General features: G+C 36.6%; 4 protein-coding genes across 4 annotated transcripts in view; 2 read left to right on the top strand and 2 right to left on the bottom strand.

The window, feature by feature from the left end:
• Positions 1-27,460, bottom strand: part of LOC112667322 (olfactory receptor 51H1-like) — an 85,254-nt gene that overhangs the window by 6,895 nt on the left and 50,899 nt on the right. The window lies entirely within an intron of this gene.
• Positions 8,274-9,221, top strand: LOC112667846 (olfactory receptor 51H1). Its single transcript, XM_025459902.3, has one exon. It carries the CDS (start codon positions 8,274-8,276, stop codon positions 9,219-9,221), a length of 948 nt encoding a protein of 315 aa, XP_025315687.3.
• On the top strand, positions 13,109-13,938 carry LOC112667494 (60S ribosomal protein L7-like). The gene has a single exon (XM_049099027.1). The coding sequence runs from the start codon at positions 13,124-13,126 to the stop codon at positions 13,862-13,864; it is 741 nt and encodes a 246-aa protein (XP_048954984.1). The 5' UTR covers positions 13,109-13,123; the 3' UTR covers positions 13,865-13,938.
• LOC112667845 (olfactory receptor 51H1-like) lies at positions 20,687-21,675 on the bottom strand. Its single transcript, XM_025459901.3, has one exon. The coding sequence runs from the start codon at positions 21,673-21,675 to the stop codon at positions 20,719-20,721; it is 957 nt and encodes a 318-aa protein (XP_025315686.3). The 3' UTR covers positions 20,687-20,718.

Here is a 27,460-nt window from a genome sequence, read left to right as displayed (position 1 = left end):
TTTCATTTCTGATTTTTTTGTGACACCATGATTTCCTCCTGCTTTAACTTCTACTCTTCGATATCCTTTGATGGCTTATCTTCCTCCTACATCACTAAATGTTAGTGTGTCTCTTCTTTGGTCTTTTGTCCTATACTTTAATCTCATTCTCACTGAATGATAGTATCAAATCCTAGTGATTTAATGCCTCTATAATCGATTACCCCCAAAAGCATATCTTTGGGCCTGAATTCTGTCTTGATCTCCAGACCAATTCCTACTCGATAATTCCATGTAGATATCAAATAGGAAACTTCAAATTAGCATAGTGAATACTGTAAAACAAAAACAAAACTTTTCTTCCTATTTGCTTACAATGAATTTTAATAAATCACACTAACCATACCACAACCCACTTAGTTGCCAAAATCAAAATTCCAATCTTTTCTTACCTTCTTCCTTATATTTAATCCATTACCAAGGCCTATTGAGTCCAAACTAAAATATATTTTAGATGATTCAAATTTCCTTCATCTTTGCTTCTACCATTCTACTAAAGTTACCTTGACCTCTTATAGAATAGAGCAATAGTCTCCTAATGAATTATTAAATGTTCTATTTTATTTTATCTGTCTTACCATTTGTTGTGGTATAATTTACAAATGATAGATTTGATCCATTTTAAGTGTACAGTTTGAAGAGTTTTAATAAATTTATACAACTCTGGGGATCCCTGGGTGGCGAAGTGGTTGGGCGCCTGCCTTCGGCCCAGGGCGTGATTCTGGAGTCCCGGGATCCAGTCCCGCATCAGGCTCCCTGCATGGAGCCTGCTTCTCCCTCTGCCTGTGTCTCTGCCTCTCTCTTTCTCTGTCTGTCACAATGAATAAATAAAATCTTAAAGAAAAAAAAAAAGATTCCTTGATGGTGGTTTGAGGTCAGCCATGGGCCTGTGTCTAGCTCCAGGAAACAACAGATATGCTCTCTATTTTTATAGTTTGTCTTTACTAGTAATTTTATATAAGAGGAATCATAAAATATATTGTCTTTTGTGTCTGGCTTCTCCTACTTAACATATTGTTTTGAATTTTATCCATGCTGCTAAATGTATTCATAGCTTGTTCCTTTTCCTTCCTGAGTAATATGTCATTGTATGGATAAAACATATTTATTTACTCATTTGGTAGTTGAAATACATTTGAGCTGTTTACCACTTTTGGCTATTATGAATAATGTTGCTACAAACATTAGCATATAGTCTTTGTATGGACATGTTTGGGCAGATGTCTAGGAAAGGAATTACTGGATACTATGATAGGTGTTTCTCTAATTTGGAAGAAAATGTCTAACTGTTTGTGGTTGAACGATTTTATACTCACATCAACAATATATAAGGATTCCAATTTCTGCCCATTCTTGCCAATACGTGGCACTATCAGATTTTATGGACTGTGCAGTGGTACCTTATTACAAAATTAATTTGAATTTCTCAGTGATCAATGTTGCTAAAGTCTTTTCATGTGACTACTTCTGATTTGACAAGTTTTTTTTCTTTTATTTTGTTTTTTGGTATAAATGGGAATTAGATTTTGAAACGACTTTTCTGCATTTATTGATATCATCTTGTTTTTTATTTAAACTATTTATATAGTATTACTTGTTAAATTTTGTGTTAAAGCATCCTTACATTACTGGGACAAACTTTAATTTTTCATAGTATAATTTTCTTTTTGCTTTCTATATCAGTTTACTAATATTTTGCTTAAAATTTTGCATCCCTATTCATAAAAGATTTTCTCGTAGTTTTCTGATGATACACATCTAGATTTTGTATCAAGTAATACTAGTTTCACAAAAGGAGTTAGGAAGTTTTCCCTCATCTATTTTCTAAAAGAGTCTATGCCACAATGGCATTACTTTTTCCTTAAATGTATGATAGAATTCACAGTAAACTTACGTAGACCTAGATTTTTCCTTATGAGAAAAATTTCAATAACTAATTCTTTTACTTGATACAAGTCTATTCAGATATTTTTAAAATCTACATATATAAAAAATCTATATATATATATTTCTCATATATACCTTATATATCATATATATACATATATATACATATATATATATATATCTCAACCAACTTGCCATAACTGATATATGTATATGGCAAGTTGGTTGAGAGTGCCTTTTAAGTCTTTTATATAGCCTTATTGATTTTATTTAGTTGTTCTATCCATTCCTGAGATAGAATTATTAAAATCTCCAACTACAATTATTGAATAGTCTATTTTTATTTTCAATTCTCTCATTTTTTAAATTCATATATATTTGTGGCTAGTTTTTTTTTTAATTTGTATTTATTTATGATAGTCACAGAGAGAGAGAGAGAGAGGCAGAGACACAGGCAGAGGGAGAAGCAGGCTCCATGCACCGGGAGCCCGACGTGGGATTCGATCCCGGGTCTCCAGGATCGCGCCCTGGGCCAAAGGCAGGCGCCAAACCGCTTCACCACCCAGGGATCCCCTGTGGCTAGGTTTTTAAGTGCACAGACATTTATAATCATTTTAAGTTCTTCATGTATTGATACTTTTAAATGTCTCTCTTTGCCTCTACTAAGGTTTCTTGCACTAAGATCTATTTTGTCTGACAGCATAGACATTCCAGCTCTCTTAGAAATACGGTTTTCACAGTGAAACTTTTCCCATCCTTTACTTCCAACTTATTTGTATCTTTGACTCTAAGTTATGCTTCTTGTAAGTAGCACATACTTGGATTTTTCTTTTTTATCCACCTGACAATCTTTGCTTTTTTATTGGAGTTTATAGTTCATCTAAGTTTTTTAAAATTATTATTTTTTAAAGATTTTATTTATTTATTCATGAGACACACACACACACAGAGAGACAGAGAGAGAGAGAGAGAGAGAGAGAGAGAGAGGCAGAAACATAGGCAGAGGGAGAAGCACGCTCCATGCAGGGAGCCTGATGTGGGACTCGATCCAGGGTCTCCAGGATCACACCCTAGGCCCAAGGTGGGGCTAAACCGCTGAGCCACTGGGGCTGCCCTAGTTCATCTAAGTTTATTTTATTTTATTTTTTTCATCTAAGTTTAATGTAACTTAATTTGGTTAGATTTATATCTGTCATGTGGATATTTGCTTTTTATATGTTTCAGTCTTTTTTAGTTCTTCCTTTTCTCACTTATTGCCTTCTCTCATGTTGAAGATTTTTACTGTACTGTTTTAAAGTTTGACTGCTTTTTTTCCCCAGAACTTTTAATATGCCATTCAACCTGATAAAACTACTTAGAAAAATACACCATAAGAAGTAGGCAAAAATTCCTCTTCTCCTGACACTTTTTTTTTTTTTTTTTTGCTTTAGAGTGTTTTACATGAAAGGGAATTACAACGTGAGAGAATACTGGCAGAAATACCTTTTTTTTTTCTGATGGAAAACATGACATGCTTGATGCTGATATAAATAATCAAGTAGAGGGTAAAAATTTATGGTAAGGAAGAGTGGTAAGGAAAAATTGCTGAAGTGATGTTCCTGAGGAGACACAAGAAAAATTTAATGCAAAACTGAAAGAATTGGCTTTAGAATAGAGCATGAATATGTCATCTGATTTATATAAGGTAGCCGAGAAATCAGCATATATTTGACTCTTAGGTGAGTAAATGTAATTTAGGGCACTAAATCAGTTTTCTGATTGTTTCAATTTTCTATATGAAGTAGGAAGTGAGGTCAACAACAAAGAATAAGGATTTGTATAAGATATAAGGGAGTGGGAGAAGAGTCATTAAATATGATTGAAAGCACAGAGGGAGTTATGTGAGCTCTTTGGTATGAGTGAACATGGTTGTATGATTTCCTCTAGTACGTTGGACCATATAAATTCAGTTGGGGAGGTGAGGGAATAGTTGGACTTAACCAGGAAAAGTCATTTTTAATAGATGACAAGGAAATGTTGAATAAATAGGTTTCATGATAGCTAAAATTAAACATGGTTTTAAGCAAGGTATATCAGACTTCCCAGACTCTACTCTTTCTGCTAAACTTTGCCATTTAGTATCTGGAAAGGCAGATCCTTGATAAAGTAGAGCTCCAAATAATAGGAAATTCTGATTGTTAGGATAATCTGGGAGTCCTCCTGGAAGAGAGGTTAGGCTACAAGCAGCATCAATTTCTATAGATATGAATGAGGCAAATTATAACGTCCTCAGAGGAGTCCAAGCCACCAGTTAAAAGATTCAGAAAGTTTGCATCAAGCACTTTACTTGTGTATATTACTGTTTGTAACAATTCTTCAAAGAGGTTGGGAAGCATTAGCACTCTCACAAACTTGAAAATCCTTAAGGGTAAAGACTTTGTCTTTTAACTCTTTACCCTTAATAGCTTGGGGTGCTTAAAGATCATTTTAAAAGAATAAAAACTCATCTATAGAAATTATACACTCATACACATCTCATATGTAGGATCATGTAAAGCTATAAATATAAAGATAAAAAATAATAAATAAATAAATAAATAAATAAACAAACAGATAACCATAAATTTCTAAACATAGTCATAAACTCTTATGTAAAAATATATAGAAACACTTATTATAAAGTACTAGCTCTTAATGTTCATTGAATAGGTGGTCTCCTATAAATTGTAATACGCATTGGGAAATAACTGTGTTTAGAAATTAAAAATACATAAACTTCTACAATACATTCTCTAATGTACCTGGAAAAAAAAGCATCATCATAAGAATTATTTATATCTGGCTTTGTTTTCTGCTATTACGATGCAAATATGTCTATGAAAGAAAATAAATGAGACCAAAAGAGGTGGTGGATAGGATCTGTGGATAATTTAAGGACTTACCACATAAAGGCACACACTGATGGAATAACCAGCTATTTCTATAATTTTGAGAATTACCCCAGTGAAATTACAGCAAAATTCATTAAAACATATTAAAGAAACTGTATTTAATAGATTTAAATAACAAGCTAGGAAATCAAAGAGTGCAACAGATTCAGAGAACTTTGTTCTCTATGTTTCTGATAGAGAGTCAGGCAAACCTTCTCTTCATCTCAAAACAACAGTAGACCCCAGGCCTATTTCAGGGTAAATCATAACACTATGTCATCATTGAGCCTGAGACTGGTTTTGGAGTCAGAAGACCTGGACCAATATCCAGCTGGAATTCTAGAATTTGTTTAGCGGTTCAACATGAGACAAATCTTTTTTATATATGCTTATATTTATTTATATATTTAATATGTATTTATCACATATATGCAAGTAATACACATACATAAATAATATGTGTGCACGTGCGTGTAAGGGAGAAGTAGATCTTTCTTCAAACTTGGCTGACAGATTGCAAACAAAATGAAGAAAAAAAATTGAGATTTGTTGGCAAAAGAAAAAATAGTTTGACCGATGAAGGAAGGGTCTGGATTCCTTAGGGACATCATGATGGAATAACCCAGAGGCTAACAGCACCCCTCAGGGATGTTTTCAGAGGAGTTAAGAAATTGTTATTGAGTTGTGATCACTCCAGATGTCACCAGACATTTGAGAAGTCTTCATAAGTGCTCTCTTTGCTAATTTCAGGAAAGGAAGAAGCCAAATTAATTCTGACCTGGAGCATAGAAATTGATACAGGTAATAAATTAATCTTAAAGTACTTTCACATGCCTTCTTCCTAGCAAGTGCTGTGTGGAATTATTTATGTACATTATTTCATTAAATAATCATAGAAATTCTAGTGAGGGAAATGATAAGAGCAGATAACAAGTGTCTAGGTAAAATGGAAAAAAATAAGTGTACATGTTGTTATTAGGGACAGAAGAAGACATATACTGTAGGGGAGAACTAGTGCATGGAAAGAATGAAAGAATGATTGGATGGATATACATGAATTAGGAGCTAGAAAAAGAGGGTGCTGAACATATAGAGAGAATGAAAAAGAGAAAGAAGAACAGAGGTAGGAATGAGGAAAAAAGAAGATGAGGTAAAACACATTTGGATAAAGAAAAACAATCAAAAGCACTAGAAACAAGAATCTGGGAAAACAAGAATCAGCATTTCCATAAAACAACTGTGCTTCCACAGGCCCTGGGGACTTCAAGAATACCAAAGAACCAAATTTTTTCAAGTCTTTCCAAGAAAAACATCCAGGAGCAGTGAGCCAACTGATTCTTCCCAAGTGAAAGCCATCAGAATTGCTTGAGATGAGGGATCAGCAGACCCAAACAAGTGAAGGACTCTCACTTAACATGGGAATTATTTAAAAAGCTCCCTCCTCAAGGAGCAGCCAAAGGGTTAGACAGACACCATGAAGTGTTTTGTTTAAATCTGAGCATTGTACCTTATTGTGAGAGGGGCCTGGATTCTGTTTGCAACATATAACACAACCTTTGTAAGTGGACTACACTATCTCTTGAGGATTCCTCTATGCCAAAAAAATCAGAATCTGCAAAATAATTTCTTCCTAATGCTGTCTCCCAAACAGCAATTCTTCAACGCACAGCAGAACAGGAGGCAGAAGGAGCAGTGAAGCCTACATGGTTGTGTACACCTGGCAAGTTCTTGAGATTTTTCTTTTTCCTTGCCCATAACAGGGACCTAGGAAAGAACAAAAACATCTTTGTTCTGATAACTTTCAGACTCCTCAAGTTTTTGGGGTTTTTTTGTTTGTTTGTTTTTAATCTGTGCCATTTTAGAAAAAGATTTTTCTCTTGGTTAATGATTCCCAACCATATGCAAACGATCAGGGAGGAGTTTGAGGATTTGTAACACTTCTGAAAAAAGAATGATAATCAATCATCCATATTAATTTATTTATTATTCAATCCTTCATTTAATGTATATGGAACACTAATATTTTCTTATCATGTGGTCTATTAAGTGATGAACATAATAAATATTCCTTTCCTCTGGGGAGTTTAACTTCTAGCAGGCAAGAGGGACATTGAACAAATACTCATGCAATACTTAAATAACTGTTCTTACTTTGGAGAAAGAAAAGCTCATAATATGAAAACAATATACTTAAGATTTAAGAAATCTTAAGCCAGAATGAGCATTTGGAAAAGGCTTACTTGGGAAGGATAGCTAGGCTTTGATTAGGCAAGAGTAACTCTATGAGCGGTAGAGAAAGGCCTAAGGATCCGGAAAGAACAATGTGGAAATCCTCTATTAGAAAGTATCTGAGTGGGATCCAGGAACTTAAACACTGCAAATTTGGCTGGACTGAAGAGACCAAAGGGGAGAGAAATGATATGCGTTGGTGCAGGGGCAGTAGATAGGAGTAGGAGCTGAATCATGCTGTCTCTTGAGGACTAAGATAAAAAATTGAGACTCTGTTCTAAGGACAACAGAAACCCTTAAAGGAGGTTTTGCTGGTGGTGAATAAATCATATTCCAAATCTAAAAAGTTTATTCAGACTACAGAATGAGGAATTACTGACACAGGCACTACTAGATGGAGGATGGTCAGTTAGGGAGCCTGGAGGAATGGGTTATACTATTTATTAACTGTACAAAAGACAGAAAGGGGATACTTATTTCGTATGTTTTGAAGGCAAGTGTGAAATTGGTTAAACATTGATTTAACAAAGGAAGAGGTTTTAAGAATGGCCCCAAGTTTCTGGTGCATTAGGTGATTCTCAAAATAAAAATCCTATAAGTGAATACTTTTATATCTTATGTGTGGTTGTTTCTGGGCCACCTGTATTCCCTGTTCGTTGCTTTTAAAATGAGGTTATGGAAAACTATAAATTATTAAAATTAGTCAAGATTAAATATTAATTTGAATAGTTTTATCACTAATGAGTTTATCTACAAATGTAGGCCATTCCAAATACCATGACATAGATGTCTAGGTATATGGAAGAAGATACACACACATGTGCATGTGAGACTACGTGTGTGTGTATGTGTGTGTGTGTATACACATAGATTTGTATAAATATGGGTTTGTGATGGCAGTGGAATTGTGAGTAGGTATTTGTGTGGTAGTGCTATTGTGAATTTAGATTTTTTTTAATTATTTAACAAAATGCTCTACACTGTTAAGTCCTTGCGTGTTGCTGCTTCATCTCATGTGATTGTCTAGGAAGCAAACAGACAAAGTAATACAAAAACCTTAGACGTTGTTTTAAACATAACTGGTCCCTCTGCTGTTCCTCTTCTATATTCATAAATCTATTTACCATCTTCTATGAAAATATATTTTCAACTTAGGAACTGCAAGCTAAGTGGAAGAGTCCAGCCTCCCCCAACAGTGTTAAAATGACAATGAACTCAAACGCATCACATGTGAACCACCACAGTTTCATTTTGACGGGTATCCCTGGGATGCCAGATAAAAATGCATGGATGGCCTTTCCCCTGGGATTTCTCTACACACTAACTCTCCTGGGAAATGGTACCATCTTAACTGTCATCAAGGTAGATGAGAGTCTCCATGAGCCTATGTACTACTTCCTCTCCATCTTGGCTCTCACTGATGTTAGTCTCTCCATGTCCACCTTGCCCTCCATGCTCAGCATCTTCTGGTTTAATGTCCCTGAGATTCCTTTTGATGCATGCATTACACAGATGTTTTTCATCCATGGATTTGGAGTGGTAGAATCAGGAGTATTAGTGTCCATGGCCTTCGACAGATTTGTGGCCATCCGAGATCCATTACGCTATGCTTCCATCCTCACCCATGGCATCATTGGAAAGATTGGAATAGTTGTCCTCACCCGGGCAGTCTGTGTGGTGTTCCCTGTGCCCTTCCTTATAAAGCGGCTACCTTTTTGCCATTCCAATGTCTTGTCTCATTCTTATTGTCTCCACCAAGATGCAATGAGGCTAGCCTGTGCCAGTACCCGCATCAACAGTCTCTACGGCCTCATCATAGTCATCTTCACATTGGGGCTGGATGCTATTATCATTCTCTTTTCTTATGTGCTCATCCTGAAGACTGTGCTGGGCATTGCTTCCAGAGATGAAAGGCTCAAAGCTCTCAACACCTGCCTCTCTCACATCTGTGCTGTGCTCCTCTTCTATATTCCTCTCATTGGAGTCACCATGATCCACAGATTTGGAAAGCATTTATCACCAGTGGTGCACACACTCATGGCCAATATCTATCTGTTACTCCCCCCTGTGCTCAATCCCATTGTCTACAGTGTGAAGACCAAGCAGATACGAAGGCGAATCATACACATGTTCCAGAGGAGAACAAACAGAGCCTAGAGAAAGGGAGTCATGTGTGAGGTGCAACAGTTTTAGCAGTTCCAATGCAGCATAATTATGTACATCTAGCAAAATGTGGGGTGGGCAAGGCTTGTGAGTGACAATCAATACAACATGGGTCATTCTTGTTTTGTATTTAGTCCATTTTGAAATGTGAACATTTTGATATCTAGTGTCACATACAAAATCTAACTTAATTAATACCATATTTTTTCTTCTATGAAACTAGAGATGAGCATTAGTAATAATATAAATTATCACCTGCTTATCTAGATAGCACTTATGAGTATTTACTCATATAACATGAAGTAACATTCTTTAATCATCAATTAAATAATAATTACATAAAGAAGGATTCTAAAAGCCCAATAGCACTACTGAAGGGTTGGGTCTCTGAGATATTGTTTTGTTTTTTTCTTTAAAAGAGAGCAAAGTGGGTTGTCTGGGTGGCTCAGTAGTTGACCAGCTGCCTTTGGCTCAGGTCATGATCCTGGAGTCCAGGGACTGAATCCCACATCGGGCTTCCTACAGGGAGCCTGCTTTTCCCTCTGCCTGTGTTTCTGCCTCTCTCTCTCTCTCTCTCTCTCTCTGTCTGTCTCTCATGAATAAATAAAACCTTAAAAAATAAAAATAAAAGAGAGCAAAAGAAAACTGTTACAGAATCAAATAGCATTTGTGTTTCAGTATTTAATGAGTGAAGAGTACTATGATAAAATTAAAACAGATACATCCATGGTTACTTAATTTATACCTTTTCTTTTAAGGGATATCATTTCTTTACAGATTTATAATAGTCCTAGTTTTATGCCACATGCTTAGTAAAATAATAGGTGTTCTGCCTATATTCTTTTGACCCAGTATGAATGGGGTCTATTTTACTGTGTACTAGAGGATCCAACAAAACGTGAGCAACTAAAATTACTCCTCGGCTTTTTCTAAGAACAAGTGAAAACTTTCAGCACTAGGAAAAAGTGGGTAGAGGGTGGGGCAATTGGGTTTTGGGCATTAAGGAGGGCTTTTGACGTAATGAGCACTGAGTGTTACATGCAACTGATCAATCACTAAATTCTACCCCTGAAACTAGTAATACAATATATGTTAACTAAATTGAATTTAAATAAAAATTTTAAAAAGAAAGCAGTGAATATATGTGTGAGGATGAGTATGTCAAATGCACTCTGCCTTTGTACTAATGATAATAATATCTGTTTTAAGTATTTTATTAATCATTACACAATGAATAATCCTCCTAGAAACTTCAGTGTCCATTCAATAAACGTGCATTTAACCCATTGAAATGCCAGTCATGGTGCTAGACCATGGAAATACAGAGAAAAATGCACCAATTTACTGCTTAATCCTTGGCATATTTCTTTCTCTGCAAAGAAATATGTATACAAGTCAAGTAGGATTACACTACAATATCACATTTATTAATACTAATTAATAATGCTGTCTGCCTTCATATACCTTTTTTTAGGATTCTATTTATTGAGAGAGAGTTTGTATAAGGGTGGGGGAAGAGGGAGAGGGAGAGGGAGAGAGAGAATCCCAAGCAAACTCCACACTGAGTGAGGAACCCCTTGCAGGGCTCAATCTCATGACCCTGAGATTATAACTTGAGCCAAAATCAAGAATTGGATGCTCAATTGACTGAGTCACCCAGGTAGGGCGGCTGTTTGTATATCTTAATATCTTCGCAACAGTCTTTGAGAGTTAGTAACATTTTACACATGGAGAAATAAGATTTAGAGCAGGTAAGTAACTTGCTCAATTAAACAGTTTATAGGTGTCAGAACTAGACCCGAATTGAGATCTGTTGATTCTAAAGCCTGTAAATTGAGACTTAATCCATGTCTCAGGTTTCCTAGGCTTGCAAGAAAATTCCACGAGGAGGGAATGAACCAATGATCCTAAGATACAGATGCAAGAGAGATAAACTAGTAATCAATATTGTCAAAACCTTAAGGAAGAAGTTCAACTTGCCAAGATTAAAGTAAACAACAGGAATTACATGAAATGGTTGGCTGGTGCAGAATGCAAATATCAGCCAAGGCCTCAATATTGATGCTCTCTAAATAGAAAACATGAATCCAAAAAGGACACTTTATAATCAATTGGCCTACAAGGAGAAAAAAATATATATATATAACTTTTATTTGTATTTAAGTTTATATCAATCTTCAAAAATGTTTATTTGTCTTAATGTGTTACCATATAAAGTTATTGAATAAATATAAAATATAAAAATATTAAGGAGTGTCCTTTGTTTCCTTCTATAGATATACAACCAAAAACTTGAAAACTACCACTCTAGACCAAGGATAAAAGACAACCACAAGAGGTCTTTATAATGTTCACATACTGTGATGAGAGAAACAATTAGCTGAAAATACCTTTTGAATACCAGTATTCTCTGATTCTCTGGTGGGACCATGAAGTGGCAAGATCAAAATTCTAAATTATTTATCAGCAATGTACACACACACTCTACATCTTTACTGTGAAATCCCTCCTCTGGCTCCTAAGTCTGGCTTTTGTGTCCATTAATATATGAAAGATATGTTTTCCATAGCTCTTATCTCTTTCTAACTAACAAATCAAGTATATTTCTCTCAATTCTCCCTCAATTTAATTTATTTGGGTAAATTACAAATATTTAGTCTCCTGCTTTTTAATCTCTTTGCTGATTTCATGGCATCTCACCACATCTTCTACTTCTACCTCCTGTTTCCTCATCTGCCTTCACTTTTCCTCTCCCACAGGATGTGGGTATTTTTCAAAGTTTCCCTCCCCCTCCATCACTCTGCTACTTCAGTAAGTCTCTTCTGTCAAGATGCCATTCATGGTAATGGCTTTAAAATATAACCCAATGGATCTTTCCATCCCTCTTCTCTCTCTCATGATCTAATTCTTCATTCTTAATTGCCCTTGCATAATCTGTATGTAGTATTACAAAGAAAATATTTATTTATTTGGGAGAGAGAGAGAATGGTGGGGTGAGGGGCAGAAGGAGAGGGAGTAAGAGAATCTCAAGCAGACCCCCCCCAAATGTGGAGCCTGATGTGGGGCTTGATTGCATGACCCTGAGATCATGCCATGAGCTGAAATCAAGAGTTGAACCCTTAACTGAGTGAGCCACTCAGGTGTCCTCACCCCTGAGGAGTTTTTTTTACACCTTTACCACACATTTTTTAACTCTTGCTCTTCCACACAGTAATTACTTTCTATTTCCCTCTTCAAAGGTATAAATATGCTCCATTTATACAACGCTCAAAAACATACTGACATATATTCAGAAACTAAGTCCTCGATTCTTTCTTTGATTTGCCTGTGTCATCCATGCCCACAGTAGTCAGTTTTGTTTGGTCCTCTTGCAAATGTAAGTAAGATACAGTTTTTTGGTCAGAATTATGAGAGTAGAATGAGGAGAGAACCTTTCTAAGGAGGAAGAAAACAGCACAGGAGACAATATGTCTCCTACATGTTTAACTACATCTTAAAATAAGCTAAGAAAATTTTAATTTAAATATATGACTAAGCTTACTACTTGTTAACAAAGGGTCTGGATGGAGTATGTCTGTTCAAAACAATTTTGGGGAGAACAGGTTTATATACCCTAGCTATGAGAATGTTTGCATAAAAACCTAGGCTGCTAGGTTCATATCCTGGTTTATTTCATAGAGCTTTCAGCTTGTGGTATCCACAAACTGCCACATGCTCATCAGTCAACATCTGTTAATATTAAGGGCACAATTCAAATCTACCTTCAGACATGAACCATTAAACAAAAATAACATGCTATAAATTTGAAAATCAAATTATCTGTAACTACTGACTATACAAACAAAACAACATATCCTCAAAAACAAACAAACAGTCCTCTTTTTCCTGCTGGAACCATGGAGACTGCAGAAGAGAAGAAGAAGGTTCCTGCTGTGCCGGAAACCCTTAAGAAAAAGCGAAGGAACTTCGCGGAGTTGAAGATCAAGCGTCTGAGAAAAAAGTTTGCCCAAAAGATGCTTCGAAAGGCAAGGAGGAAGCTTATCTATGAAGAGGCTAAGCATTACCACAAGGAATACAGGCAGATGTACAGAACTGAGATTCGCATGGCGAGGATGGCGAGAAAAGCTGGCAACTTCTACGTGCCTGCAGAACCCAAGTTGGCATTTGTCATCAGGATCAGAGGTATCAATGGTGTGAGCCCAAAGGTTCGAAAGGTGTTGCAGCTTCTTCGCCTTCGCCAGATCTTCAATGGCACCTTTGTTAAGCTCAACAAGGCTTCAGTTAACATGCTAAGGACTGTGGAACCATCAGCATGGGGGTACCCAAACCTGAAGTCAGTGAATGAATTGATCTACAAGCGTGGTTATGGCAAGATCAACAAGAAGCGAATTGCCCTGACAGATAACACATTGATTGCTCGGTCTCTTGGTAAATATGGCATCATCTGCATGGAGGATCTGATTCACGAGATCTATACTGTTGGAAAACGTTTCAAAGAAGCCAACAACTTTTTATGGCCCTTCAAATTATCTTCTCCACGTGTCGGAATGAAGAAAATGACCACCCATTTTGTAGAAGGTGGAGATGCTGGCAACAGGGAAGACCAGATCAATAGGCTTATTAGAAGGATGAACTAAGGTATCTACCATGATTATTTTTGTGATCTGGTCAGTTAATAAATGACTACTTTCAAATGGAAAAAAACAAAACAAAACAAAAAAACAAAAACAAAAAACAAACATTGTACATGGACATGTTGACAGAAACATAGAAACTTAAGTTTCTCTGGCATTCAAACATTCTCTGGCATGTAAATATCTTGAACACAATTTGTAATTTTCAGTGTGGGAACAAAACTTTTTTTTAATATAAATTTATTTTTTATTTGTGTTCAATTTGCCAACATATAGAATAACACCCAGTGCTCATCCCATCAAGTGCCCCCCCCCCAGTGCACGTCACCCAGTCACCCCCACTCCCCACCCACCTCCCCTTCCACTACCCCCAGTTCATTTCCCAGAGTTAGGAGTCTCTCATGTTCTGTCTCCCTCCCTGATATTTACCACTCCTTTTTTCTCCTTTCCCCTTTATTCCCTTTCACTATTTTTTATATTCCCCAAATGAATGAGACCATATAATATTTGTCCTTCTCCGATTGACTTATTTCACTCAGCATAATACTTGGAGCTATTTTTCAAGTATCTGTCCTAACTAGACTAATGGACTGAGAGAATGATGAGTATAGAAACAGATGGGTTTAGTAAAATATTCCAGGTATAATGGGCTCAGAAGGCACCCCCTGAGAAGACAGCCATGTCTAATCCTGTTTTTTCTTCAAGATTTACTTTTCTCATTTTAATTAATTAATTAATTGATTAATAAGATTTTATTTATTTATTTGAGAGAGAGAGAGAGAGAGGCAGTGCATAAGCAAGAGGAGAGAGGCAGAGTGAGAAGGAGAAGCAGACTCCCTGCTGAGGAGGGAGTCTGAAACCACAGGCATGCAGGGCTCCATCCCAGGATCCTGAGATCATGACTTGAGCCAAAGGCAGATGCTTAACCAAGTGAGCCATCCAGGCACCCCTCTCATTTTAAACATATTAGCATTCCAAAACAATCTTAAAGTGAAATAGATAAGCAACTCCTTTTTATCCATTACCCTAAGCCTCATTTATCATGAAGCTTCTTTTAGCACCTCCACTTTCAGTCTGAACTTTATCACATCTCAGGCACTCTGCACTCACAATACTGAACATGTTTGATAGTCAATATATATTTGTTGACTGCTTAGCTTTTGATTTTTATTAATTGGCACCAGGTTTACACCCCCAGCACCACTACCCAGAACACTAACCATGCTCTAATATACCCAAAGACTTCAATCTGGGGAATGTACATATTTGAGGGGGAGCTTTATTTTGGGGGTTTCTCTTAAGAACCCTCTCTTAAAGCTTTCTTTTCTTTTTGATACTGAAATGTCCCGAATCCCAGTTCTCTTCTTACCTTCATTCCTCCTACCTAGTTCTTCTATTTTTAATCTCATAAACATCAATATATTTAGGGTTCTTTTACTTCTGTCTCTATTCTCATCCACGTATACTGGTTAAATGGCCATCAATATTCCATTGACTCTCAATTCATAATTCCCAGTCTATACTCGTCTCTTGAGCTTCAAGTCAGCGAGTTCAACTTTTCATTGAATCTCTCATGCAATTCTCAGATTTAGTCTACCCAACACAGAACTCAACATCCTCCACAGAACAAATATGTGCGTGAGGAAGTCTTCAAATGATTGCAGCCCTCAGAGGTCAGGCCACAGTCAGCCTTTGAACTTCCCCACCTGAAGCCTCATGGAGAAGACATGAGGTATTTCTACCAAATTTTAGACCACTAAGCAAAATAAATGAGTGCTCTTATTTTAAGCTACAAGTTTTGGAATGGTTTGCTATGTAATAATGGATAAATGCAACAGATGTAGGGTGCTACTGTAATAGACATTACAACAGGTGGCATTGGCTCTGGGGGAGGCAGTAAAGGTAAGATGGGAGGACATCAATGAGATTATTAGAAAAGGCTTAAAGATTTAGAGATGAGTGTTGGTGAAAGACTGGGGGGATTTTATGACAGTGTTAACAGAAGTCTAAAAGGGCTTCAAGGAAGCTGGCAGCTGGAATTTAAAGGAAAATGTTCATAAAATTTGGAGAAAAGGAGACTTGTGTTATGATGGAAAATTTGGCAACACTCTCACCTACACTAATGTAGAAAATAGGAAATAAATCTGATGGAATCAGTGATTGGCTAAGAAGATATCCAACAGTGTTGAAGATACTATCTGACTTATTTTAGCAAACTACAGTAAAATGTATAAGGGAAGAGAGGAGCCGCCCACCCCCCCAAAAAAAAACTTTTTTAGTTTTAAGAAAATTCAGAGGAAATATAAATGAACCAAAATGTATTAAATTTGACAGTCTAACTATTTCGTTCCCTCTCTCCAATTAGTAAATGATGCTCAAATTTTTTTAAAAAATGGCTTCTGGGCAAAGATCAACTCTGGGATGCAACTACAAGAACTTTTAATTAAATATTAGAGTAAAAGGGTGCCTGATTGAATTTTCTTAAGACTGATAAAATTACCCTCTATGGATTTTAAGGTTATGCCTTACAAATGTCCTCTGTTAAATAATAGGACCTAGAGGGATTTTAAGGACATTGTCCCAAAGCAATTTCAGGAGCTTAAGGCAGAGAAAGACATACCTCAAAAAGCATTGTGACTATGGCTTCTAACTAACTGAGAGGATTATAAAGTTATTCAAAACAAACCCAAAGTTATTTTGGTATTTTTTTCAACTTAGGCTGAAGGGACCAAAGACTGATAAAAATTTTAACAGAGGCCTTTGAAACATCAAATGTCTCTGCGCAAGAAGGAGGCACAGGCAACTTTTTGCAAAAATGGAAGCTGACTTATGGGGTTAAAACAAGAACCTGGAGGACAAAGCTCAAATACCTGAAGAATTAGTCTCAGGGAAGTAGTATCATGTGTCCTGCTATATTTCAGAATTTTTGTGGACTAATGGCTGCTGTGTTTCTCCTGCCTTGCCCTGTTTAAATGAGAGTCTCTACAGCTAATGTTGTATGATCCCAGCACTGTATTGATCATATGTGAGGCAAGTAATGTGCCTATGAAATACACAGGTGTTCACATTAAGAATCAAAGTTGACAAATTATATCTATGGAGGCACATCTGAGGAAATTCATCACCCTTGCACCTAATTTAGATGAGCTCCTTGGCCTGGAGACTGAGTGATGATGAAATTGTATGAAACCATTTGTGGTCTTCAGAGGGGTGAACGTATTTCACGTGTGGGAAAACGTATATCATTTTTGGCCAAAGAGAAAACTATACCAACATAAAACATAGCCCCTCAATTTTCAGACATGCCATCCATTGAAAGGTGGAGTCCATGTATGCTTCCCTTATATCTGAGATCTGTACCTGCTTGACTCATAGAAGATGGTAGAAGTGCAGAAGTGATATCATGCCAGTTTCTAGACTCTGACCTTATGAAACGGGAAGCTTCTAACTTCTGTCTCTAGGAGTACTCACTCTTAGAATTGAGCCACCATGCATCTCATGGTAACAAAACTTACTAGTTTTAGATCACAAGGGGATTTTGTGTTATGTCATTTAATAACGTTGTTATCTTTGTTGTTATTGTTAAAAAAGAAATGATGCAAATTTATTGTCATCTTCATATATAGGTCTTCCCTCAACTTCAAAAATTGCAATTGTTAAGAAAAGATAATAAGGATTATATATCTAGTTTCATATTTTAAACAATTAGGTTTTATTCTAAATTACTTATTCTCAAAGTTAATTAGACTGCTGCATATACCCCCAAACTCAGTGTTAAAGTTTATGCTTTCTCAAGGTTACTCTTATTCTGGACAAAAAAATAACTCTGACACTGATGAAAATAGGTACAAGGATGTGTAACTTCACCTAGGTTTTATTTTATTTATTTATTTATTTATTTATTTATTTATTTATTTATTTATTTTTCACCTAGGTTTTAGAAAAAAAAGATCATCCCCTTTCCGTAGCCCAGCAGCCGCCCTGGTGAGCCAAGAACAGCTGTGCTTATATGATACTGTGTGTACTTACGTGAATATAGAATGTGGATGAAGTTATGTAGATCTAAGAATACCTACCTTTATGAGGTTTCAAGTGTTTAAAATTATATTGGTTTTATATCAGTTGTATAAATGAATGTGCCAATATTTGAGTGATAAAGTATATGTGCATGTGTTTAGAGATGTGTAAATCTATTTCCATTGTTGTATAGAGGTGTGAATGTGAATGTGTGCATTTTTGTGTGGGTACACATCTATTTGTATAAGGTTATTTGGAAATACCTGCATGAATAAAAGTAGATACACATTCTTGTTCCTATCTCTGTTGCACTTTTCAAATGCCCATGGATATACGGTGCTTGTCTATGAAAATATGGATACAGAAGTGCAGTGACACCATGTCCCAAAGCCTGTTGCAATACACTTTAGAACCATCTACTATTATGGATTGCCTATATTTCTTTCTACCTCTGAATAACGATCACTTAAGAGCTATTTTCTAAAGTAATGCATCTTTTCAATAGGACAGTTGATATTAATTTTTGTACAGTATAGTGTGGTTGCCACCAGGTGTGACTCCACAATGTCTAAGAATGAATTCAAATAAAATCAGAAGATAAACTTGGAAGTGTGCCTATCATTACACAAAGTCCCATCTTTATTTCTCCATCTTCAACGTTGGTCCCTATATTAGTTTCCTATTGCTGCTGTGGCAAATTCTCACAAACTTAATGGCTTAAAACAATACAAATTTATTATCCTACCATTCTGGAAGCCAGAATTCTAAAATGAGTCTCACCAGGCTAAAATCAAGGTGTAAACAGGGTTGTGTTTCTGGAAGTCCTAGGGAAAGTTCATTTCCTCTCATTCCTTGATTTATGGCCACTTCAAAGCCAACAACAGCAAGTCAAGTCACCTCACATCACATCACTCTTACATTGATGCTCTGCCTCCCTCTTTCACATTTAAAGGGCTCTTGTGAGCCCTTTAAATTGAGCCCACCAATGTAATTCAAGGTAATGACTATCTCAAAGTCATTTTATTAGCATCCTTAATCCCATCTGTAGTCTTAATTTTCCCTTGCCATGTAACATAACATATTCACAATTCTAAGGATTAGGTCGTGGAAACTGGGGATTCTATATACTGCAGTCCTGACTTTAAGAGACAAATGTGTGTATCAGGAAGTTGGGGGAGAAGCTTGGTCGAAAGACTTCAGATAATGTTGGAACTACTCCTTGATGTTTTCCAACATTGCAGAGAGCAAAAATCAGGTTACTGAACATTGTAAGAGTCACAGTGTATCTAGATTCTTGAGATGGGCATACAGAAAGAAATTGGAATTACATTATGGTCTAATGAATGTGGCCTCCAGACTCTGATTATAGGATCTTGTCATGACACTAAAAGGATTAAATTCACATATCAACAAAATATCAAAAGCATGCTGATTTTGGGCTATCCTTACCTGAGAAAGTGGATAGCATGTCCTACTTTCCAGGTGACCTTATCGACACCTAGAAAGCATTCCTATTTTTACTTGTCTATCTCCGCCACTAGAACTATCATACATTTTCATAATTAAATTTAAAATATCTATCATAAGTATTCCAATTAGACATGAAAAAAATATGATTTTTTACAAAAAATTCAGTTCATTCCAGTCCATCCTCTCCCCGCCCCTCCATCTGGACCTGCACTTAATCCCTTTGTCACACCAGAAGCCACAATCACAGCCTATGGGCTCCCAATGGCACCCTGTTTGCCTTCCTAGGAAACTCCACACCTTACTCACTCAGACCGGGAAAAAAAATTACACCTATACAATTTTGTTTTATTGTATACAAAATTGTGTGCTTTGGTGTCACTGCAAAGTCAAATTGGTACAAAAATTTTCAAACTTTCTTCCTTTCTGTACTTGTCTCATCACATATAGGTAATAGTGCATAACACTTTACCTCATAGGGATGCTGTAATTACCAAATAAAATAATATGTAAAAGGCTCCAGAACTGTGTCTTTTGCTCAGTGGACAGTCTATAAATACAACTTCTCTTATTCTCTTATGTTTGACAGCTTGAACACTCCTTATAGTTGCACAAAACCTTATAGTTGACAAATGATCGTAGTCCTATGATTAAACTGAATTTCATAACAAACTGGATGCTAAGGTAAGAAAATTACCTGTGTCACACATGGAAAAACTAAACCTTACTCTTATTCTTTTGATCCCACGTTATGCAACACAATCGGCTCCTGCTCAATTGTATACATTTATATTCTTAATCCTAAAATTTGATCATTTTTCTGATTCATGTTTTAATAATCTATTATTCCCATGTGTTTTCTTATTATTAAATGGGTATGGTTCATTTCTCTCCTTTTAAGGAAATGGAGGACATTCCTAATTCTTGAACTAGAATGTTAAATTAATTTGGTAAGCTTTCATTTAAAAGGCATTAAATTCATGGCCTATTTGTTTTCAAAAGATGAGCACTGGGTGTTATTCTGTATGTTGGTAAATTGAACACCAATAAAAAATTAATTTATTAAAAAAATTTTAAAAAAAAGAATCATTTAAAAATTGAATTTGTAATATTCCCTGCCTTTAGCTATTATGTGCCAACTCACAAATTCAGGGCTATAGGACAGTACAATGAACAGTTCCCATAGATGTCCCTTTTTCTATACTTAGCAAAGAACAATTCAGCATAGGAAAAGGAAAATAGGCTCTGAGAACAGGGAAATCTCTCTTTGCCCAAATCAAATCACACAGAAAACATGAAAAACATAAACCTTTATTTCTCATAGTCATACCTGAGCCTTTACAGAATAGATTCTTCTCTCAAATTGGCAGATCCTAACCTTCTGCGGTAATCTTGGTTTGAACAAATATTTGGATGATTTTCTTTCGTATCTCCTTGGTCTTCACAGTATAGACTATAGGGTTAAGCACAGGGGGTACAAGAAGGTAGGCATTAGCCATGAGAGCATGAGTCAGTGGTGAAAGATGCTTTCCAAAACGGTGAATGACAGATACCCCAATGAGTGGAACATAGAAGATAAGTACAGCACAGATATGTGAAACACAGGTGTTGAGTGCCTTCAGCCGGCCCTTCCCTGAGGCAATGGCCATTACTGTTCGGAATATGAACACATAGGAGAAGAGGATGGAGAGGGAGTCAGAACCCTTGGTGAAGATGACAGCAATAAGTCCATAGAGACTGTTGACACGAGTGCTGGCACAGGCAAGTCGCATGACGTCTTGGTGGAGGCAGAAGGAGTGGGAGAGGATGTTGGAGCGGTAGAAGGGAAGACGCTTGATGAGGAAAGGCACAGGGAAGACCACAAAGACTGCTCTTGTCAGGATGATGGCCCCTGTTCTGCCGACCACACCATTGGTTAAGATGGTACCATACCTGAGGGGGTCCCAGATGGCTACAACCCGATCAAAAGCCATGGCCACCAGCACGCCAGATTCAATGGCAGAGAAGGTATGAATGAAGTACATCTGAACAAGGCAGGCATCAAAAGCAATGGACTTATAGTTAAACCAAAATATGCCTAGCATAGAGGGCAAAGTACAAAGGGCAAGCCCCATGTCTGCCAATGCCAGCATGAACAGAAAATAGTACATAGGGATATGCAGGGATGATTCAGACTTGATGGTAGAAATAATGACACCATTGCCAAAAAGGGCGATGATATATATAGCACCCAGTGGGAATGCCATCCAATAATACTTTTGTTCAAGCCCTGGAATTCCAGTTAAGACAAAGTAAGGATGTTGGAAGTGAGAATAATTATTATCTGCCATGAAGCGAATATGACACAGGCATGAGGAGGGAGTTGGTGGGATCCTGATGGGTGACTTCCTAAAAATACAATGACAGGGATTAACAATTTATTAGAATCTGACTTCCCTGGGAGTGAAACAATTTTATTTTCACATAGGTGGGGAGGGTGTAAGAGAGGACTGAATCCTTGAAATTACTACTCCATAGTGTATCTTGTGAGGAAGCTTCTACTGGGCCAGGAGAAAAAGAGTAACCCAACTACAGATAAGTCATATTCAGTTTGAAGCACACACTGTAATGCAGTGTGCATTGGAGAAAATGTTCTCCCCCTCCTGTCCTTTCCTCCCTCCCTCTTTCTAATCAATATCTTACAAGTAGTTGAGTCAAGGCTAAGGACATAATAACCAAGACTGAATCAATATAAAATGCCATTCCTATCCAACATACTTCCTATGCCAAGATCTCTCATGAAGGCAATGGATCTTGTATCTAAGGCAGGGATAGAAATGCCAAGTGTACATGCCTATGCTTCTATTTGAGTGCAGCCCTCCTTCATGTCTCCTGAGCCTAGATATGGCCTTAGAATTAGTATCAACCCAGGAACTCACACAGCCACTTAACTGAGATGTATTTGTTATCTCCAATCTGGTAATATCTTAAAAGAAAGGATACTAAATTATACTTAGGAAAGAAACAACAGCATTTATTTTTCTCTTTTTTTTAGCATAATCCATTTTGTCTAAAAGGAAGTAAGACCCTTCAGGGCTTGCTTGAAGCCTTTTTCAGGATTGGGACCATCTGTTAACATCCAATTGCTAAGGCACAGTGATCATGCATAACGCATGTAGCACTCTGACTGAGAGTGTCTTTACAGAGGCTTTACTAGAGACCTGGAAGACATGCTTATGTTGCCAGAATCAGGCAGGAATTAAATTAATGCTGCAGGGCAGCCTGATGGGATCATTTGACTTTAGACATGAACGCTAGTCAGAGGTAGAGCATACTCTCTTTGAGAGGTTTTGACCCTTAAGACATTCCTCAGTTGCCTCCATCAGTTTGTTGGAATTAAATTCACTCTGAGGCAATATAGTGTCAGGGACACAGACTTTAGATCCACACATCTTGGATTCAGATTCCAGTTCCCCTGCTCCTTCATATGTAATGCATTGTACCTACCCCATAACGGCAGTGTGAGGATTAAAAATGTAAAAATGTAGAGGCTTTAGAAAGCAAGATGTGTGTTTTTTATTATGATTACTTGGAATAAAAAGTTCTTTTTTTCATATGTTCTTTGTGTTGACATTGAGATTTTAATTTGTTTCTTTCTCATTTTTTGTTCTGTTTTCAATTTTTTGGTTAGAGCTCTTTGCAGTTAGTAGAAGTGAAAACTGATGGGTTCTCATCTATCAGCAAAGAATCACATTTGCTTTTGGATCTCTTTTGATTTTTTTTTTTAATAATTTTCCCTCTGCTCTTCAATTCTTGAATTTTCACCTCCAGGCTGTATATATCTGGCTGACCCATGTTCATGGTGAAGCAACAACCACACTGTAACTGTTTTTGACATCTCCCAAAAGATCCTCTTTGAAAGATCTACAATTCATATTTCCCAAGCCTTGGCCAGGAAATTTTCTCTCTTTCTATCAAACACCCACTTCTTTCCATTGCTTTTATGAAAAAGAGCTACCTGTTGGTTCAAATATCTGGCCTATTAGATTACCAGCATATATTTCTTTCCAATAAAATATTGTTTTGGTTTCTGTCTGTTTTAGGGATTTTTGTGAAACAAAATGTTTATGTTTTTCAAATAATTGTAACAAAAAGTGGAAATGAGAGAAACATTTAAGAGACAGACAAATAGAGGGGAAAAGAAGATAAGGTAGAGGGAGGGAAGGAGAGAAGAGAAAAATAATAAAAACAGAGATCCAAAGACTAGCAGAAGTAAAAGTTGACTTATTTAACATTTTACTAATAAAAAACTGAAGCTTACATAATGAAAATTAACTTGCCCTGAGGCAAACACTTGGTTAGTAGCAAAGCTGATAAGAGAGGGGGAAATCATAGCCTTGCTGAGGAATATTACAACTAAATGCAATGGGAGCTTGAGGGTGCAACTTGAGAAGACCAAGTCAAAATTGCATCTGTTGGCCAAGATGCTTACTCTCTAATATGGGTCCTTAGATTTTATTTTATTTTATTTTATTTTATTTTATTTTATTTATTTTTTTTTTAGATTTTATTTTTTATCTATATTGCCCATGATCTAGAAAATAGGAGGAGTTCAAGTTTATCTCCTGAAGATTAAGCTTTTAGGTCTTTCAATTTCTTTGAAAGTTTTATCTAGCCCTGAGTCCTCTACTGTTCATACTGCCATATTTATGGAAAAACAGATTGTCCTGAGTGTTCTGAATCTGCACTAAGGCTACCACAAGCTATAGGGCCTCATTATAGATCCTAAATATAGGAGCAGATAAACAAGAAAATAAAACTACATTTCTCTCTTATGTGAGTAACAGCAAACAAACAAATAAGCAAAAAATACACTTCTATCTGCTGTTAAGTATTAGGGAAACTTCCAAGTTTCTAAGCAATCTAAGATATTTGTAGATGATAAAATAAGATTGGGACTGGCCTTTAAACGAGAGGTACACTCTTCATTTATCAGGATGTATGATAGCCATAGAGAACCTGAGGAAATAGGAAGTCAGAAAAACCCTCCTGATGTAAAGATTAATAATAACAACACCTTCTCTGATAGTAGAGCTGCAAACCTCCTTATCAAGGGGGAAATTCCCAAACTGCAATCATTTTAGGGTTCTAAATGAAAGAAATTTTAGAAGTCCAATGTCTAACCAATATAGAAGCTATTACTCAGTATTCTGTAGGTGACACTTATCTTCTGCCTACATTATTCCATTGACTGGGAGTTCCCTACATTTTAAGGCAATGCATTTACTACAGAGATCAGCCATCTATCCATCTCTTAGAAAAGGTGACTTATTCAACAAAGGTTAAAGAAGTTGTCTTCACATCTTTCTCTGAAAGGTGTGAATGAGAAAGAGGGCAAGAATATAGGACATACTGTGCTTTTTAGAGAACAAAGGACAAAGAAGAGATAAAGGGACAGGACAGAGTGATTAGGAGGAGACTATTAGAAACTTCAATATTTTAAAATATATATTTAAATATATTTTAAAATAGTCTGTTGATAAGCCAACTTTATCCTCTGATTTTGCCTTAAAACTTACCTGTTTCCTGAGAATATCCCTAACCAGAAGAGGATCTTAAACAGCCTAAGACTCCCCAGGCATAGCCATTGCCACTACCCACCTGAGGACTTTTATTTCTTGCACTGCTCCAAAAGTCCTCCTCCCACCACACTATGGAGAGTTTCACAGATCAATGAGCTAGAGTATTCCCGGGAGCTTCTGAGATTGAAGAAGCATCCCCAGGGCTGTAAAATCACTTCCTAGATATTCATGTCTGTGATATCAGATAGCATTGAGAAGGCTAGTGGAAAAAAGCGTTTGTGTGTGGAGGGGATCAATTTCAGAATTTGCTTATTGCTCATTCTGAGAGAGAACATGAGAGACTCCTAACTCTGGGAAATGAACAATGGGTGGTGGAAAGGGAGGTGGGCTGGGGGGGGGGGGGTGTGACTGGGTGACGGGCACTGAGGGGGGCACTTGATGGGATGAGCAGTGGGTGTTATGCTATATGTTGGCAAATTGAACTCCAATTAAAAAAATATACATATGTAAAAAAAATAAATAAATCCATGATTGGAAAAAAAAAATCATGGTCTCTCAGGGCCATTTTAGCCATCTCACTCTTCCCATGCCCTAAAATGAATGATAGTTGCCTTTATGTTTATCAAAACACAGCAAAACTAACAAACAAAAATATCTCAAGGAAAAGTGACCAAGATTCTCCCATTCTATTTTCCCATGAAATATACATTTGAAATGGCTCCCTAGTGAATGAATTTTTTCCTGATTTTTTAAAAAGATTTTATTTATTTATTCATGAGAGTCACACACAGAGAGAGGGCAGAGACACAGGCAGAGTGAGAAGTAGGCTTCGCGCGGGGAGCCTGAGTTGGGACTCAATCCCAGGACTCCAGGATCACGCCCTAGGCTGAAGACGGCGCTGAACTGCTAAGCCAACGGGGCTGCCCTTTCCTGATGTTTTATCTGCATTTTTCAGTTTTCAGTAGCAACCTAATAAGCCTAGCCATGCGCTGTGCAAAAGGAAAGCAAGAAGCCCTACAGGGAGTCATCAATCATACCAATCAGTCAAGAGGCAATTTATGTTGCATAATATCCAGTTATCACCTTCAGATAATGCTACCGTCTCTATATTCCCTCTGAATACTAATAACAGCAGCAGCATTAATAATAAAATATCTAATATTAATTCTGAACTTCATCATTTATATAATTTATCACATTTGCTTTATGCTTTCAATCCTCATAAATCCTCACGACTTTAAAACTCTTGTGAAGTTACATGGTGAGTATTATCATATGCTTCCAAAGAGAAAAGAGGATCGTACTGCAAATTAGTCAAGATTGTTGATGTAACTACAAGTATTTTTATTGTAGAAATTACTTGTGATAGAAATAATAGAGCAGGGGTTCCTCACTGCCCCATGTTTGATCCAGACTTCCTGGATCTTGAAGGTCAACATGACTAGATAAGGAAGAAATTCTCATATAGAATGAGCCTCATAGACTAAGCTCTCTTTATCAATTGCATGTATCTACATGATAGTCCCATAGTAATTTAACATTAATACAGATTACTCCTCAATACCATAGACTCTCAAAGTATTCAGTTCCTTAACCAAATAAAATCCATTTCTACATCATATAATCATTATTTTAATAATGATTTAATAATGATTGGAGTAATTAAGCTGTGGAATTGCTCTACTTGGAATAATTTAATCTCTATATTCCACTGCCCATTACAAATATGATATCTTGCAACTCAGTCACATTCTTACTCATATTTTTCATCTATATTGACACATAGGGGTTTTGAGTAATTGAATCACTATAATTTTATGCTAATCCCTCAGCCAAAGATTTTTTATTGTTTGTTGATTTGTTGGTTGGTTGCTCTGTTTTGGTTTAGTTTGGTTGGGTTTTTTACTTATATAGGTTGAGCATTTGTATCTCACATGGATTCTGATTTTTTTAAGATTTTATTTTATTCTTAGAGAGAGAGAAAGAGCATGAGCAGGGAGAGGCAGAGGGAGAGACAGAATCCCAAGCAAGCTCCATGCTCAGTGTGGAGCCCTATACAGTGTTCCAATCTCACAACTCTGAGGTCATGACCTGAGCCCAAATCAAGTCAGATGCTTAACCAACTGAGCCACCTAGGTGCCCCTGGATTCTGATTTCTTTTCATTCTCTGTTTATATGTCAGCACAAATACATAAATAAATATTACTACCTCTCTTTTTAAGTTTCAACCTCTCCAAAGCTGAAAATGGATAGAGGACACTGACCGTGCAATAGGTCAGATTGTATGGTCCTATAGATTTAGAGAAGCTATCTTCCATTAATTATTGGATTGTATTATATACTAATACCATTCCTATCAAAAGCAATTTCAAAAATTCACATTTCCAACCCCCCTCCCACTCAATCTTTCTCCCATCACATTTATAGCAAAACTCTTTCCCTATAATTCAAAAGAATTGTGATTTGCTCCAATCATTTTCAGTAACTCACCCCCTTTTAAGTACTTCTTAAAATATATCCACGCTCATCCTTTCCTTCCCAGAGTTCAAGTAAA

Source organism: Canis lupus, chromosome 21 (assembly GCF_003254725.2).
Source record: "Canis lupus dingo isolate Sandy chromosome 21, ASM325472v2, whole genome shotgun sequence".
NCBI classification, from domain to species: domain Eukaryota; kingdom Metazoa; phylum Chordata; class Mammalia; order Carnivora; family Canidae; genus Canis; species Canis lupus.
The sequence above is the reverse complement of the archived record's forward strand: the minus strand, read 5'-3'. Positions and strand labels throughout refer to the sequence as shown.